The 15,744-nt window shown below is 37.2% G+C and overlaps 1 protein-coding gene across 11 annotated transcripts in view; it reads left to right on the top strand.

The window, feature by feature from the left end:
* The window catches only part of HECTD1 (HECT domain E3 ubiquitin protein ligase 1), an 89,088-nt gene that overhangs the window by 26,126 nt on the left and 47,218 nt on the right, over window positions 1–15,744 (top strand). For 10 of the 11 annotated variants that reach the window (XM_036450959.2, XM_045585207.1, XM_036450947.2 and 7 more), the window contains exons 4-10: window positions 3,050–3,277; window positions 4,380–4,661; window positions 4,755–5,025; window positions 6,424–6,500; window positions 6,586–6,684; window positions 11,131–11,245; window positions 11,820–11,994. In XM_036450959.2, the coding sequence (XP_036306852.1) occupies window positions 3,050–3,277; window positions 4,380–4,661; window positions 4,755–5,025; window positions 6,424–6,500; window positions 6,586–6,684; window positions 11,131–11,245; window positions 11,820–11,994 (1,247 nt within the window). The remainder of the gene's footprint in view (window positions 1–3,049; window positions 3,278–4,379; window positions 4,662–4,754; window positions 5,026–6,423; window positions 6,501–6,585; window positions 6,685–11,130; window positions 11,246–11,819; window positions 11,995–15,744) is intronic. The other variant, XM_045585204.1, reaches the window with a different exon arrangement.

The raw sequence follows: 15,744 nt of genomic DNA, 5'->3' as shown, positions 1-15,744 counted from the left end.
TAAATTAATGGAAAAAATATCCATGGGTGAGGATTTTTAAAAAAATGTATCTTTGATGGATAATTGCAGGTCACTGGTAATGCTCTTCTTTGCTGCCTCAATGCTCTTCAGTTCTGGTAGCCACTATTACTTTTGATAAGTTGTCCCTTTTCTCAGTCAAAATGATTTTGTACCTGCCATGAAAATAGTAATAACCACCAGCACAACTAACGCTGACCACCATTGCCAGTGTTGTATGAAACACTTAATATGTATTAACTCAATTGGTTTCAAGTTGTTTGTTTGTTTGTTTGTTTTTGGGGGTAATATTAGTTAATAACATTACATAAATTTCAGATGTACAACTTTATCCAACTCATTTAATTTTAATGACAATTTTGTATGTGGTTGGTGCCACTAATATATCGTTTCTCTTTTAGAGGTGAAAAAAAATCAAGCATACCGAGATTAAATGACTAGCTGGGGATGATATACATAGAGCTAAGATTCGAAGATCACAAATTTGAAGATTAGACAATCTGGTTCTAGGGCCTATGGATTTAACAATTTTGCTGTTTTCTTTTAGAATTAGCTGTTTTGTTTTATTCCTTGTGGGGCTAATTACAAACCCTGGGATTTTAAAAGCATCAGTATTGGGTCAGTAGTTTATTGGAACTACTTGTGAACACATTTAGATTTTACATGATTCTCTTCTTATGATTCCTGTTTTATTCTTTTTATGATTCTTGTTCTAGGTCAGCAGTTTTCAAACTTTTTGTCTCAGGATCCCTTTACAAGTCTTATTGAGGACCCTTGAAGATCTTTTGTTTATAGAGATTAAATCTATTTATATTTCTCATATTCGATATTAAATTGATAAATTTAAAATATTTTTTAATATATCTGAAAATAAACTTATTACATGCTAACATGCATTACATTTTTAATGAAAATAATTATTTTCCAAACAAACAGAAAATTAGAAGAGTAGTGTTGTTAAGCATTTTTGCAAGTACTATTAAAAAATGTCTGACTTAATAGAAGACATCCAAATCCTCATAACTACTTCTGCATTTAGTTGATTGGTATGTCACACTTCATGTAGCTTCTGGAAAAGTCCACTCTATACTCCTGAGAGAATGAGAATGAAAAAGACGATGACAATTATCATTATAGTAGTATTATGAAAAATATTTTGACTTAAATGATCTCTGAAAATCATGTCTTTCTCAGACTTGGAGAGCTGCTGTTTATAATTATTAATGTCTTGATCTTCTGCTTTTATGGCTGTAGATTTATTTCTGTTTCTAGTCTCAGAGGAAGAGGTATCCATTTTCCTATTTAGAGCTTTTCTCCCATCTTAATCTCTATCACATCACTTCATGTTTCTTCCAGGGCTGGGGTTTAATTCTACTGCTTATACACTGACCTGAGTTTTCAAAGTCTTTCTAGTTTGTTACACTCTACTCTCCCTTTCTCTGTGTCCTTTGTAGAGTATTCTTACTTATTAATTTACTAGAGGCCTGGTGCATGAAATTTGTGCACAGGTAGAGTCCCTAGGCCTGGCTTGTGATCAGAGCGTATCTTCCTTAGCTGCCTGCAGCTGGCCCCACCCGTTGCCACCACCGCCACTGTCACCCATCACATTCTGTGTGTGGGGTGACCAGCGGGCCTGGCCTGGCACTGCCTGCATCTGATGCCACCCCCTTCCCCCCAACCCTTTCAGTTCCCAGTTCCTCATCAGGCGATCAGAGGCTGCTGGCTGGGGTGAAGGAGCGAGAGGTTGGTAGGCAGCTCCTGCATTAAGCGTCTGGCCCCTGGTGGTCAGTGTGTGTCATAGCGACTGGTCATTCAACCCTCTGGACGATTTGCATATTACACTTTTATGTATCTAGATGGTTTTTCGATGGTAGTATTTCCTAAGAACTGTTTTTACCTTCTTAAAACTAAACTTTGCCTAGATGGTTTCATCTGTCAGCTTTAGTACCATTCATATGTATATGCCCCTCACATCTTTTTTTCTATACCTGACCTCACTCTTGAGTTCTAGAACTCATGTTCAAAGACCTGTTGGATAGTTCCAGCTGAATTCATTATCTTTCATACAGGTGAACTCTTATTCTGATAATTGGCATTAACTTTTACCAAGAGCCTAAAAAACACTTAAGACAGAAATTTTTGTTTTAGCCTTTTCTCCACTTCACACATGTAATTAATGATCAAGTCCTTTTCTAGTTTATTTTCTTGTTTGTCCCTGTTCTTAGTGCCTTAGTAAAGCCTTTATTCTCTCTTGAATACCAATGCTTGAATTTTTACAACTGCTAAACTCTCCTTATACCCCATTTCTCACTGTTATTAATTGAAATTTTGATCATATTATTTCCCTGCTTAAAACTCTTTTCTTGCTTTCAGAATAAAGTCTAAATTTCTCATATGCCTGTATGGCCTATAGACCCTATTAACTCTTTAGTTCTACCAGAACACAAACATGAACATAATTTTGAAATAAAAGTTGATTTTTAATGTTTTGATATTCAGAATAAGATGAAGAATGTAATAGCATTTATTGAAAAATTTTGAATATGTTTTTATTGACTTCAGAGAGAAAAAGGGAGAGGGAGAGAGAGAGAGAAACATAGATAAGAGAGAAACATCAATTGGCTGCCTCTCCTGCATGTCTTCTACTGGGCATTGAGCCCAAAACCTGGTCATGTACCCTGAATGGTAATCAAACTGGCAATCTCCTGGTGCATGAACGATGCTTAACCAACTGAGCACACTGGCTGGGGGAAAAAACAACAACACTTGTTTTTTTTAATGTTTTTTAATGTTTAGAATCTTCACAAACATTTGTAAATTATTTATAGTTTCTTAGCATGCCATGTAGGCTTCCTCATCTAAACCTACATTGTCCAATATGGTAGTATTATGAGTATTAAACATTTCAAGTGTGGCTACCAATTTTTTTTTAAACTTTCAAAAAATGTTGTTACTAATAAATGTGGGAGGGTACCTTATGTTTTCTGTGATTCTAGAAAATTAAAATTGAACTTACTTTTTTGTTTTATAGGTGCTGGAACTGATATGCACTCGTGAGTCAGGAGCAGTCTTCGAGGCTGGTGGTTTGAATTGTGTGCTTACCTTCATTCGTGACAGTGGACACCTGGTTCATAAAGATACCTTGCACTCCGCCATGGCTGTTGTATCAAGACTCTGTGGCAAAATGGAACCTCAAGATACTTCTTTAGAAATTTGTGTGGAATCTCTGTCTAGTTTATTAAAACATGAAGATCATCAGGTAAGTAAATCACTGTTATCTACTTAGATTTTAAAAAGTAATTTTATAATGCCCCTTATTTGTAACTAGGATACATTGTACAGGCCATTCCATCTTCTCTTTCCCTAACTTTATATCTCTATATAGTAATAATTTTTTGCTTTGGCACTGAAACATTTTAAAGTAAAAGCATTATGTGTTCGCCTTGGCCTTTGTGGCATTGTGGCTCAGTTAGGTGTCATCAGTTTGCAGACTCAATCACCACTAGGGGGCATGTAGGAGGCAGCCAATCTATACTCCACTGTTACATTGATGTTTCTCTCTTCCCTCTTCCTTCCTCTCTCTCTAAAAATCAATTTTAAAAAATCTTAAAAATGGTAATGTGTTTATTTCTAAAACTTAAAAATGTTTTAGAAATATATAATTTTTAAAGCTATACCTGTACTCTAATTTGTTGACTCAACACAATTTTGTTGACTTAAAATACTTCTCATTGAAGTAAAATAACACAGTATTTAAAATCTTCTATGTGTAAATTTTTGTTGAATTCACATATTGAGAAATTAGAAGTTAACTTTTAATGTTTTTTTAACATTCAGATGGTAATTTTTATTTAATATTCATAGATTATTTTGGCACAGTTTTATATAATATTAGTTAATATGGAGCTTTTGCTGTCCATCTAGGTTCTTTACATATGTCATTATTAAGCTCAGTCAGTCAGTTATAGGTTACTTAACCGAGGCCTTGGGCAGTTACATAACATCTTCATGTCATACATTTAGAGTGTGAAGCCAGGATTAAACTCTAGACAGATTGTAAGCTTTAATCTCTTTGCTACAGCTGCCTTTCTTATAGTGTCAGTATTGGAATAAACAGTACTAGTTCTTCTTACTTAGGGGAATTTAAAAATTTTTATTTTTTGATTGATTTGAGATGGGGGAGAGAGGACAAAACCTCCATCTGTTCCATGTATTTATGCATTAATTGGTTACTACTTGTGTATTTCTGACTGGGATTGAACCTGTAACCTTAGTGTATTAGGATGATGCTCTAAGCAATTTAGCAACCCTTCCAGGGCCTAGGTGAATTTTATTAATATGCATATTCTTTATATTCTTAGGTTTCGGATGGAGCTCTGCGATGTTTTGCATCATTAGCTGACCGATTCACCCGTCGTGGTGTTGACCCAGCTCCATTAGCCAAACATGGATTAACTGAAGAGCTCTTATCTCGAATGGCTGCTGCTGGTGGTACCATATCAGGGCCATCATCAGCTTGCAAACCAGGTCGCAGCACCACAGGTGCGCCTTCCACAGCTGCGGATTCCAAATTGAGTAACCAGGTTTCCACAATTGTAAGTCTGCTCTCAACACTTTGCAGAGGCTCTCCAGTAGTCACACACGTAAGAATGTTTTTGAATTATATTTATAATCTTTCAGAAGAAGTGTTTTTATATAATGTAAATATATTAAACTTTACCCCATTCTCTTTCTAGGATCTTCTGAGGTCAGAACTTCCAGATTCAATTGAGAGTGCATTGCAGGGTGACGAAAGATGTGTGCTTGATACCATGCGTTTGGTTGACCTTCTCTTGGTGCTATTATTTGAAGGACGAAAGGCTTTGCCAAAGTCTAGTGCTGGATCTACAGGCAGAATCCCAGGACTCCGGAGATTGGATAGTTCAGGGGAGCGCTCACATCGGCAGCTTATAGACTGTATTCGAAGTAAAGATACTGATGCCCTTATAGATGCAATTGACACAGGAGGTTGGAAAATTTTTTTTAATATAAAAAGAAAACTAAGCCCTGTCTGGGTGGCTCAGTTGGTTGAATGTCTTCCCATATAACAAAAGGTTGCTAGTTTGATTCCTGGTCAGGACACATAGCTAGGTTTTGGGTTCAATCCCGAGTCGAGATGCTTGCGGGAGGCACCTGATAGATGTTTCTCCCTCCCTCCCTCCCCATTCTTCTCTCTCTAGAATCAATAAAATATGTCCTTGGGTGAGGATTAAAAAAGAAAAAGAAAACTGAGATAAGGAATTATGTAGGCATTTTCTAGTTTCTAGATTTTGAACAGTATTTTTAGCAATTGTGCCAGATAATGACCACAAACCTTCAATAATCTCTCTCCTCCCCGTGTATATAAATATCAGTCTTGTATGTGGTAAGACCTTAGTAAATGCTGCTTCAATGAGTAAATGAAATTTATCTGTTTTATTGCCAGAACGAGATCATTCCAATTCTAAGGTGACTTACAGATTGAATTTAGGGCTGTATATTCTCAAGGTTAACAAATTTGGTGCAAGTTAGTTGTTATATATAGTAAAATTTTTAAGACTGCTTCATGAAGTTATGAATAAAATATAGATTGGTGAAAAATGCTTCTGGCTCATCAGACTTGTCTTTTGTGTTCTTTTTAAAACATTTTTTAAAATTGATATTTATAGAGAGAGAGGAACATTGATTTGTTGTTGCACTTATTTATGCATTCTTGGTTTCTTCTTGTATGTTCCCTGACTTGGATTGAAGTGGCAACCTTGGTGCATCAAGATGATGCTCTAGCCCTGGCCGATGTGGCTCAGTTGCTTGGCCATCATCTCAGGCACTGAAAGGTGGTTGGTTCAATTTCTGGACAGGTCACATGTCTGGGTTTTGGGCTTGATCTCCAGTAGGTTGCATGCAGGAGACAGCCAATCAATGTTTCACTCTCATGTTAATGTTTCTCTCTCCCTTCTTCTCTCTCTAAAAGTCAGTAAATAAGATAAACAAAACAAAACACAACACTCTAACCAACTGAGCTACCTGGCCATGGCCTATGTTATTTTTATTAAAAATGGGGATTTGTTTTTTTTCCATACGTAGGGCATTAAGTAGTTAGTACCCTATTGAGTTGTGTTATGTATTAATTATTTTCCATTTTTGTCTTGTTTATTTTTAAAAGTTAAATCCTTATAAATCTTCAATGGCTTTAAAAATTTTAGAATACTTTTTCTTAGCAGAATTTATGTTTGCTGATTATTAACTACTTTATAGTTTATCTAAATGTTTAAAATTGGCTCTGTAGTGATTATTAATGATAATCTTTAAATGGCTCCCACTTTAGAAAAATTGGTATTATTTTGTTGCCTTTAAAAATTTTTTATTTTTTTCCCTTTAAACTTCTAGCCTTTGAAGTAAATTTCATGGATGATGTGGGTCAGACTCTGTTAAATTGGGCCTCAGCTTTTGGAACTCAGGAAATGGTAAGCTAACAAATAACAGTTAATGTTTTAAATCAAAGGTAGAAATATTAATAAAGCAACTTTATGATTCTTCATCATTTTACAGGTAGAATTTCTTTGTGAAAGAGGTGCTGATGTTAATAGAGGTCAAAGATCATCATCATTACATTATGCTGCATGTTTTGGAAGACCTCAAGTAGCCAAGGTAAAGTTCAGGTTTTTAAATTATTAATTTAATATTTGACACATATATGATTCCAAAATTAGAATGTTATAAAGACTTCTGTTAAGTGATTCTTTCATGTCATCTTTTAAAAAAATTTTAATGTTTATTTTTAATTGATTTCAGAAAGGAAGGGAGAGAGATAGACAGAAACATCAATGATAAGAGAGAGTCATTGATTGGCTGTCTCCTACATTTCCCCCTACTGCGGGGAGGATCAAGCCCACAACTTGGGCATGTGCTCTTGGCCGGAATCGAACCCGGAACCCTTTAGTCCACAGACCGACGCTCTATCTCCCGAGCCAAACCAGCTAGGGTTCATGTTATCTTTATTCACTCCATTTCCCCTTGCCCACTATAGATAAGCATTTTTTATATTATTTCTTGTTTATATCTTTTTAACATTTTGATACAGATACAAACAAGCAAAAGTATGTATGCTGATTGCCACCTTATATAAAATGTAACATATACACACTGATCTATACTTTTTCTGTTCCCTTTAATGATATAAAATGAAGACCTTTTACAAAGTTGGAGAGCTTTTTTATATCTATATATTTGCTCTGTGGATGTATTGCAAGTTTATTCAGCTACTCATTTAAAGTTTCTTACTTTTGGCAATTAATAATTTTTTACTGGCATACCTCTGTGATATTGCAATAATGAGATCCATAATCCTTTGGCTGATGGAGAGTCTTGCTTTCCATTTGTAAAAAACAGTATCTTTGCAGCATAATAAAGCAAAGTCCAATAAAATGAGGAAATCCTGTACATTTTTCTATTGTGTCTATTTAATAGTAAATCAAATATTCTATTTGCAAAAGAATCATAGTATTTTTTTAAATTTTATTCCAGAGAGGAAGGGAGAGGGAGAGAGAGTGAGAAACATAAGTGATGAGAATCACTGATAGGCTTCCTGCTACACACACCCCCACTGGGGATTGAGCCCACAACCCAGACATGTGCCCTTGACTGGAATCGAACCTGGGACCCTTCAGTCCACAGGTCAACACTGTCCACAGAGCCAAAACAGCTAGGACAGAATTACAGTATTCTTGACTCTTAGTTTACCAAAAACAATTTGGAGAGTTCTTTATACAGTTAGGAGAAATTGAGGTTCGGAGAGGTGTCAAATGGTAAAGATTGAACCAAGTATATTTTCTAGGTCTTCAGAATCTTCTTATTGTGAAGTAATTTGGTATAATGCAATGTTAGTTGGCAACAAAATCAGGCACACCTGGGTTCAAGTCTTAGCCCATTAACAAAAAGACTGTATGGCCTTGGGCAAGATTCTTAAGTTTAACTTGCAATTTTATCAATAAAATGTATATATACTCTTAGCATGATTATTATAATAACTAAGGCCTGGTACACAAAATTTGTGCACTGGGCGGGGGCGGGGGCGGGGGGGGCAGAAAGGGTGGTTCCTCAGGCCAGCCTGCACCCTCTCACAGTCTGAGAGCCCTTGGGGATGGGGGGAGGAGGGATTTCCGACTGATGGATTAGCAGGCCTAAACCAGCAGTCACACATCCTTAGTGCTACTGCAGAGGTGGGAGAGGCTGAGCCTGGCTTTTAGCTGAGTGGCGCTCCCCCTGTGGGAGTGCACTGACCACCAGGGGACAGCTCCTGAATTAGTTTTTAGAATGCTCTCCGGTGGTCAGTGCGAATCATACCAACCAGTCGTTCCACTGTTTGGTTGACTTGCATATTATCCTTTTATTACATACATATATATATATATATATAAGATTAGAAAAATGCATGAAAAGTACTTAGTATAATAGTTGGCCTTTCATAGATAACTCAAATGGTAGCTGGTTGTATTGTCATTTTTACACCATTAGAACATTTTTTATGACACCTTAGTTTTTTAACCTGTGAAAGATGGTTGCTTCAAGCTTGAATTCTGTCCGTTTGAATTAGTTTTTAGAAAGAATGGGGCTTCTAAGGGTGCTAAAAATTTTGATGAGCCATTTTTTGCCCTTTAGTATTTTAAAATTATGAGTGGGAGAGAAGGAGCCAAGTGAATTGAATCTAATCCTAACCTATATTGATGAGCTATAGCTGCTATTACTGACAATGATATACTATGTAGTACACTAGGCACTTTAACTTTGGCAGCCAGTGTCTTAAATATTTAACATATCTTTTTTAATCTTCACAGACTCTTCTATTTTTTTAATATACCTTATGATTTTTTATAGAGAGGGAGAGGGATAGAGAGTTAGAAACATCAATGAGAGAGAAATATCGATCAGCTGCCTCCTGCATACCTCCTTTTGGGGATGTGCATGCAACCAAGGTACATGCCCTTTACCGGAATCGAACCTGAAACCTTTCAGTCCACAGACTGACACTTATTTTTAATTGATTCTAAGATACACCTCCATATTGTTTCCCTACCCCCACTTGCAATTTTGCATCTCAAATAGGAAATGTTTTATAATTGCTCTTGGACACACAAAAATTGCAGCATAATTATCATTACCTGTTCTTGCAACAAATATTGTGAAATGGATTTTAGTAACTTGAAAAAAACCCTGTTCTGATAGAAGAGAACTCTCAGAATGCTGTATCATTATGCTTTTATGGCTCAGATGTCAGCATTTTCTGTAGAAATACAAATATGGGTGACTCTGAATCAAAGGATAATTATGAAGAGTTGTGCTCAGAATGTGAAGTTACAGAAATTTTCTAAATTTATGTGGGGAAAAAAATCTAAGTTTTAAAAAGTCCTTTTAGTAAGTTAAAAAATGTTTCAAGCAAAAATTGTATTGTTGCAAAGTTTAATTGACATTGTTTCTTCTTTCTTAGTAGCTCTTAATTATATTTTGAATGATCTATGTCAGTAGTCGGCAAATAGCAGCTCGCAGGCCACACGGTTTGCTGTTCTGTTGACTAATAAGTTTGCCGACCACTGTCATATATTACCCTTTATCTCTTTGCACACAATATGCTACAATTGCCTAATTCTAACAGATTCCAACTACACATTTAGCCTAGTCCAGTGGTCGGCAAACTCAATCAAAAGGGAAGCAAACATCATCAGAGCTGCGGTTGGCCGACCACTGATTGTGGCAACTTTAGATTTCATGAAATTCTGAAAATATTATGATTCTAACTCCAGCCCTTTGGAATTTTTAGCCAGTATTGTATACTTTCCTGATGTGTGTACTATGTATGCACTTATTTGTCATATTTATTTGTTTATTACATCATAACAAAGTTAAAAAAAAACTACCTCTGAGGCTGATAGGAAAAATATGGGTTTTGTTCTCTATTCAAAAGAGCTTATAGTCTGCTTGGGAGAGAGTCCAGTGTCCATTAAAAATTGGTGAACAGACCCTGGCCATTTTTGGCTGAGTGGATGGAGCGTCGACCTGTGGGATTGAAGGGTCCCAGGTTCGATTCCGGTCAAGGGCATGTACCTTGGTTGCGTGCATGAGGCAGCTGATTGATGTTTCTCTCTCATCGATGTTTCTAGCTCTCTATCCCTCTCCCTTCCTCTCTGTAAAAAAACAAATAAAATATATATTTTTAAAAATTGGTGAACAGGCCGAAACCGGTTTGGCTCAGTGGATAGAGCATCAACCTGCTGACTGAAAGGTCTCAGGTTCGATTTTGGTCCAGGGCATGTACCTTGGTTGCGGGCACATCCCCAGGGTAGCTGATCAATGTTTCTCTCTCATCGATGTTTCTAACTCTCTATCTCTCTTCCTTCCTCTCTGTAAAAAATCAATAAAATACATTAAAAAAATATCTTAAAAAAAAAAAAATTGGTGAACAGGCCCTAGCTGGTTTGGCTCAGTGGATAGAGCGTTGGCCTGTGATTGAAGGGTCCCAGGTTTGATACCAGTCAAGGGCATGTGCCTGGGTTGTGGCCTAGGTCCTTGGTAGGGGCGTGCAGAAGGCAGCCAATCAATGACTCATCATTGATGTTTCTCTCTTCCTCTCCTTTCCTCTTTGAAAGCAATAAAAATATATTTAAAAATATTTGTGAACAGTGGGATTAGTACTTAAGACCTAAATTTTGTAGTGCATGCTAGAAGAATTGATTTAACTTGGTTTTGTTGATTTAATTGGCAATATGTAGGAAATGATGGAGATGATTTCCATGTCACAAACTGAACCTTCTCAGATATTGGGAGGAGTAGTTTGATAGAGAAGATACAGGTTCATATGTGAACATACTAAATTTGATTTGTTACTAACCAAGTGAAATTAATCTATCCTTTTTTCCCCTAAGTTATAAATAGACAACTTTTATGGTGATGTATGTAAAGACAGATTTGAATTGATATCTGCTTTAAGTAATTCTGTAAGTCAGTAATCTAAAGTATATGTGTACAATCTAATGATTGCAGAGTTGGATAGTAAAGAAATAAAGTGTTGTTATCTTCAAATTAAATGCCTTTCTTTTTTAGACTCTATTACGGCATGGTGCAAACCCAGATCTGAGAGATGAAGATGGGAAAACTCCATTAGATAAAGCTCGTGAAAGGGGCCATAGTGAAGTAGTGGTTATTCTTCAGTCTCCAGGTGAGTGATAAAATCTTGCCTGTCAAACCATTTGCTCTTATTTTTCAGGTTTACTTTCATAGGAGTAGCTTTTTGTAGACATTAACATTATGCAGGTGCATTATTCCTATAAAGTCAAATAATTACATACATACACACATTTACTAACCTTTAACACGGTACTGTCTGTGTTCTTAGAGGCTATGGCTGTATGATTTCAGAGAACCCAAATCAAAAGTTTAAGAAGTCTGGAAATATCATAAAGAGTTGTTGGGTATTGTGTAGATGATGTATGTACATTGACCGAATTTTTAAGTTTTCATAGAATATATGAATGCATAACCTCTGTGATATAGTTTATAGAATTCAGGTAGAATATTCAAAATTATCTCCTTAAGTTGTGATGTAGCTCATTGGAGGTGCTAATATTCTTCAGTATTCTTACAAGCACCTTTGATAGATACAGCTTCTTAATTTCAATTTAATTATTGTTAACTAGGAATAATTATAGTTTGGAGTTGGGTAAATTTTTATATTTTTTATTGAAAGGAAAATTTTCCCAAAAATTATTTTACTGAACAGTATTTGTTTGCAGGTGATTGGATGTGTCCAGTTAATAAAGGAGATGATAAGAAAAAGAAAGATACAAACAAAGATGAAGAAGAATGTAATGAGCCAAAAGGAGATCCAGAAATGGCACCCATATACCTGAAAAGGTTATTGCCAGTGTTTGCACAAACATTTCAGCAAACTATGTTACCTTCAATAAGGTAGTTATTCATACTCTTTGTACTTACTAATTAAATTATATCAATTATATATTTTATTTATCTCCTGTTTCCACAGGATTTGGGGTGTATCTTAATATTGCAAAGATATAATAATAAAAATTAGATTGGAGAGTTAAATCTTTTCTTCTGATCTGATTTATGAGAAGTCGTTTAGAAAAGAAAGAAAGATGAGGATTCTAACAGTTTTCATAGCTTTCTTAATGTCAAAAATTTTGGGGAAATTTTGATAAGTAAGCAAACATTTATTGAGCTTTATGGAGGCTTTTTTGGTAGAGTTAGTGTGATACAGTCTTTGGAGAAGTTGCCCAAAGAAATGAGACTTGGGTCTTGCTTACTGTACGTTGGAAGGCTAATGAGAAAGACCAGTAATACAGAGTGATAATTGATAGATTAGACATATAATGAGTCCTCTGGAAATATAAGTTGTTTAACTAATTGGGTTGGGCAAATTGGAAATGTTATGCAAAGCTTGGAGGTATGAATCATCCATCCTGGTGCAGTTCTTGGTGGCTCTCCCTCTACAGTGTGTATGTGTGTGTGTGTGTGTGTGTGTGTGTGTGTGTGTGTATATATATATATATATATATATATATATATATATATATACTTTTTTTTTAATTTTAATTGATTTTTAGAGAGAGGAAGGGAGAGAGCGAAACATTGATGGCTACCATCTGCATGCACCTGACCAGGGATCCAGCCCACAATCTGGGCATGTGTCCTGACTGGGAATTGAACTGACAACTTTACCTTATGGGGCACCAGAAAAAGCTCAACCAGCTAAGCCACATGAACCAGGGCTACTGTGTATCTGTTTATAGTCTGCCATTTCTATCCATTTCATGCTAATCCTCTGATCCAAAGTCATAGTTTTAACACTGTAGTCTTTAATTTTCTCTTGCCCCTTTATAGTATGTTCCTACATATGAGGCTGAATTATTTTTTAAGTTACAATTATGTCATAATCACTTTTAAAAATCATTTTAGTAGCTTTCAATGGCTTTAAATAAAACCTAACTCCTTCACTCTCAGGCTTGCAAGGTTTACATAAGTCCCACCCAGCTCTCTTACCTTTGTACTATGTAACCTCCATTACAGTTCATAGTTCTACGTTTGTATTTCTGGAACACTCCAAGTATATTTTTACCTTAGGGCTTTTTCACTTATTTCCCTTTTAGGAAACTTTCTGTTTCAAAGTCTATTGAATAGTTGGATGCTTCATATCATTCAGTTCTCAGTTTAAATGTTACATCCATTGATATGTATACAACTAAATTAAATTTACCCCTAGGACACCTTTGACACCAATCTTTATGTTTTACTGTCTCTTTTACTACACTGTCAAAAATCTTGTGCTTTTAGTGTTTTTGTTTTATTGGCTCTCACTCTTCTAAAGTAAGTTCCATGAGAGCTGGCCTTATGTACTGCTGTATTCCTACAAAGACAAGGAGGTTTAGAATAGGGTTGTATTTAGAAGGACCTCAATAGATAGTTACTATATGATTGAATGAGTGTGTTTTGTTAGCAGTTGTAAATAGTTTGATATTAATGGAGTATGGGATATGTTTAGGTAGCCAGCTCAATGAGTAATATTAAAAAGGTAGGCAGGAGCCAGGACTGGTTTGGCTCAGTGGATAGAGCATTGGCCTGCGGACTGAAAGGTCCCAGGTTCGATTCTGGTCAAGGGCATGTACCTTGGTTGCGGGCACATCCCCAGTGGGGGGTGTGCAAGAGGCAGCTGATTGATGTTTCTCTCTCATCAACGTTTCTAACTCTCTGTCCCTCTCAATTCCTCTCTGTGTAAAATCAATAAAATATATTAAAAAAAAAAAAAAAAAAGGTAGGCAGGAGTCTTTGTGACCTAGGAAGGCCTTTGGTCCATTATAATGAATGTGGACTTTACATCACAGTTAAAGAGGGATCAGTAAAGACTTATGAGGAAATTTGTTAAAATCAGATTTGTGATTTATAAAGAACACTTTGGCAGCATGATAGAAAAAAGGACTAGAGGAGGGAAATATGAAAACAGACTATTTAAGCATCCATTGTAATAAGAACTTCAGGCATTTGCCAGAGCACTGGTTTTGTAGAAACAAATTTAAGCCGTTGGGAAATAGATGGGTTGTATAGAGGTTGATGACATGAGGGCTGTGAAGAATGTCTGCCACATTTTTGGCTGAGTAATTAAGAATTTGTTTTTGGTCATTTTAGATCATTAGAGCATGTAGTTAAGTATGATTCAAGTGCCTTAATACCAGTATTATGAATTACATTTAAGTGCAGGTGGTCTTTTAGCAATATTAAAAACTAAAGTGAATAGGTTACAACCGAATTTTTTATCATTTCAGTTTAAAATTTGATCAGAAGAGTAACATGTACTTTGATCAGTTAAAGGAATGTGTATGTGTGTGTATACATATTTTATATACTAGAGGGAGTAGAGTTCCTAGGCCTAACCACTGATCAGGGCCATCAGGGCCTTCCAGCTGCCAGACAGAGCCTTCCTTCATTTCATGCCACCCCCTGGTGGTCAGCACATCTCATAGTGAGTGATCAAACTCCTGAGGGGACACTTTTTCATATTAGCCTTTTTTTTTTTTTTTTTTTTTAATATATTTTTATTGATTTTTCACAGAGAGGAAGAGAGAGGGATAGAGAGTTAGAAACATTGATGAGAGAGAATCATCGATCAGCTGCCTCTTGCATAACCCCTACTGGGATGTGCCCGCAACCAAGGTACATGCCCTCGACCGGAATCGAACCCGGGACCTTTCAGTCCGCAGGCCGACGCTCTATCCACTGAGCCAAACGGTCCCGGCGTATTAGCCTTTTTTATATATAGGTACCAGTACTGGCTTAAAAGCAGCATATGTTCAGGAAACAAAAGGCAGACAACAGATCAGTGAAGGGTTCCAAAGGATAGCAGTTTTAATGGTGGATTATTTTCAGTAAGACTCCCCCCTCCCAATTTTATTGAGATATTAGAGGCCTGGTGCACAAATTTGTGCACCAGTGGGGTCCCTCAGCTTGGCCTTTGAGTTTGGGCAGAAACTGGCTCTCTGACATCCCCTGAGGGGTCCTGGATTATGAGAGTGTACCAGCCAGGCCAAGGGACCCCACTGGTGCACCATCAGGGCAGGGGAGGGACGAGGGAGGTTGGCCGGCCAGGGAGGGACAATGGGAGGGCTCCAGGGTATGTCCAGCCCAGCCCAGCCCAGCCCTGATCATTGGACCCCAGCAGCAAGCTAACCTACTGGTCGGATTATCTGCCCCCTGGTGGTCAGTACATCATAGCGAGTGGTTGATCGGCCTTAACATATTATTAGCATATTACACTTCGATTGGTTGAACAGATGACCGGACACTTAGCATGTCAGGCTTTTATTATCTATATTAGTGGCCCAGTGCATGAAATTAATGCTGGGGTAGGGGGTGTACCGCAACCTGGCCTGCACCCTCTGCAATCTGGGACCCCTTGGAGGATGTCCAGCTGCCTAAACCAGCAGTCGGACATCCCTTTTGCAATTCAGGACCACTGGCTTCTAACTGCTCACTTGCCTGCCTGCCTTATCGCCCCTAACCACTCTGCCTGCTGGCCTGATTGCCCCCAACTGCCCTCCTTACCCCCACTGGCCTGCTTGCCCCCAACTGCCCCCCCCCACTGGACTGCTCGCCCCCAACTTCCCTCCCTGCCGGACTGCTCACTCCCAACTGCCCCCTCTTCCTCTC

Source organism: Pipistrellus kuhlii, unplaced genomic scaffold (genome assembly GCF_014108245.1).
Source record: "Pipistrellus kuhlii isolate mPipKuh1 unplaced genomic scaffold, mPipKuh1.p scaffold_m20_p_1, whole genome shotgun sequence".
Lineage (NCBI taxonomy): Eukaryota > Metazoa > Chordata > Mammalia > Chiroptera > Vespertilionidae > Pipistrellus > Pipistrellus kuhlii.
This window is presented reverse-complemented; position numbering and strand designations above follow the sequence as displayed.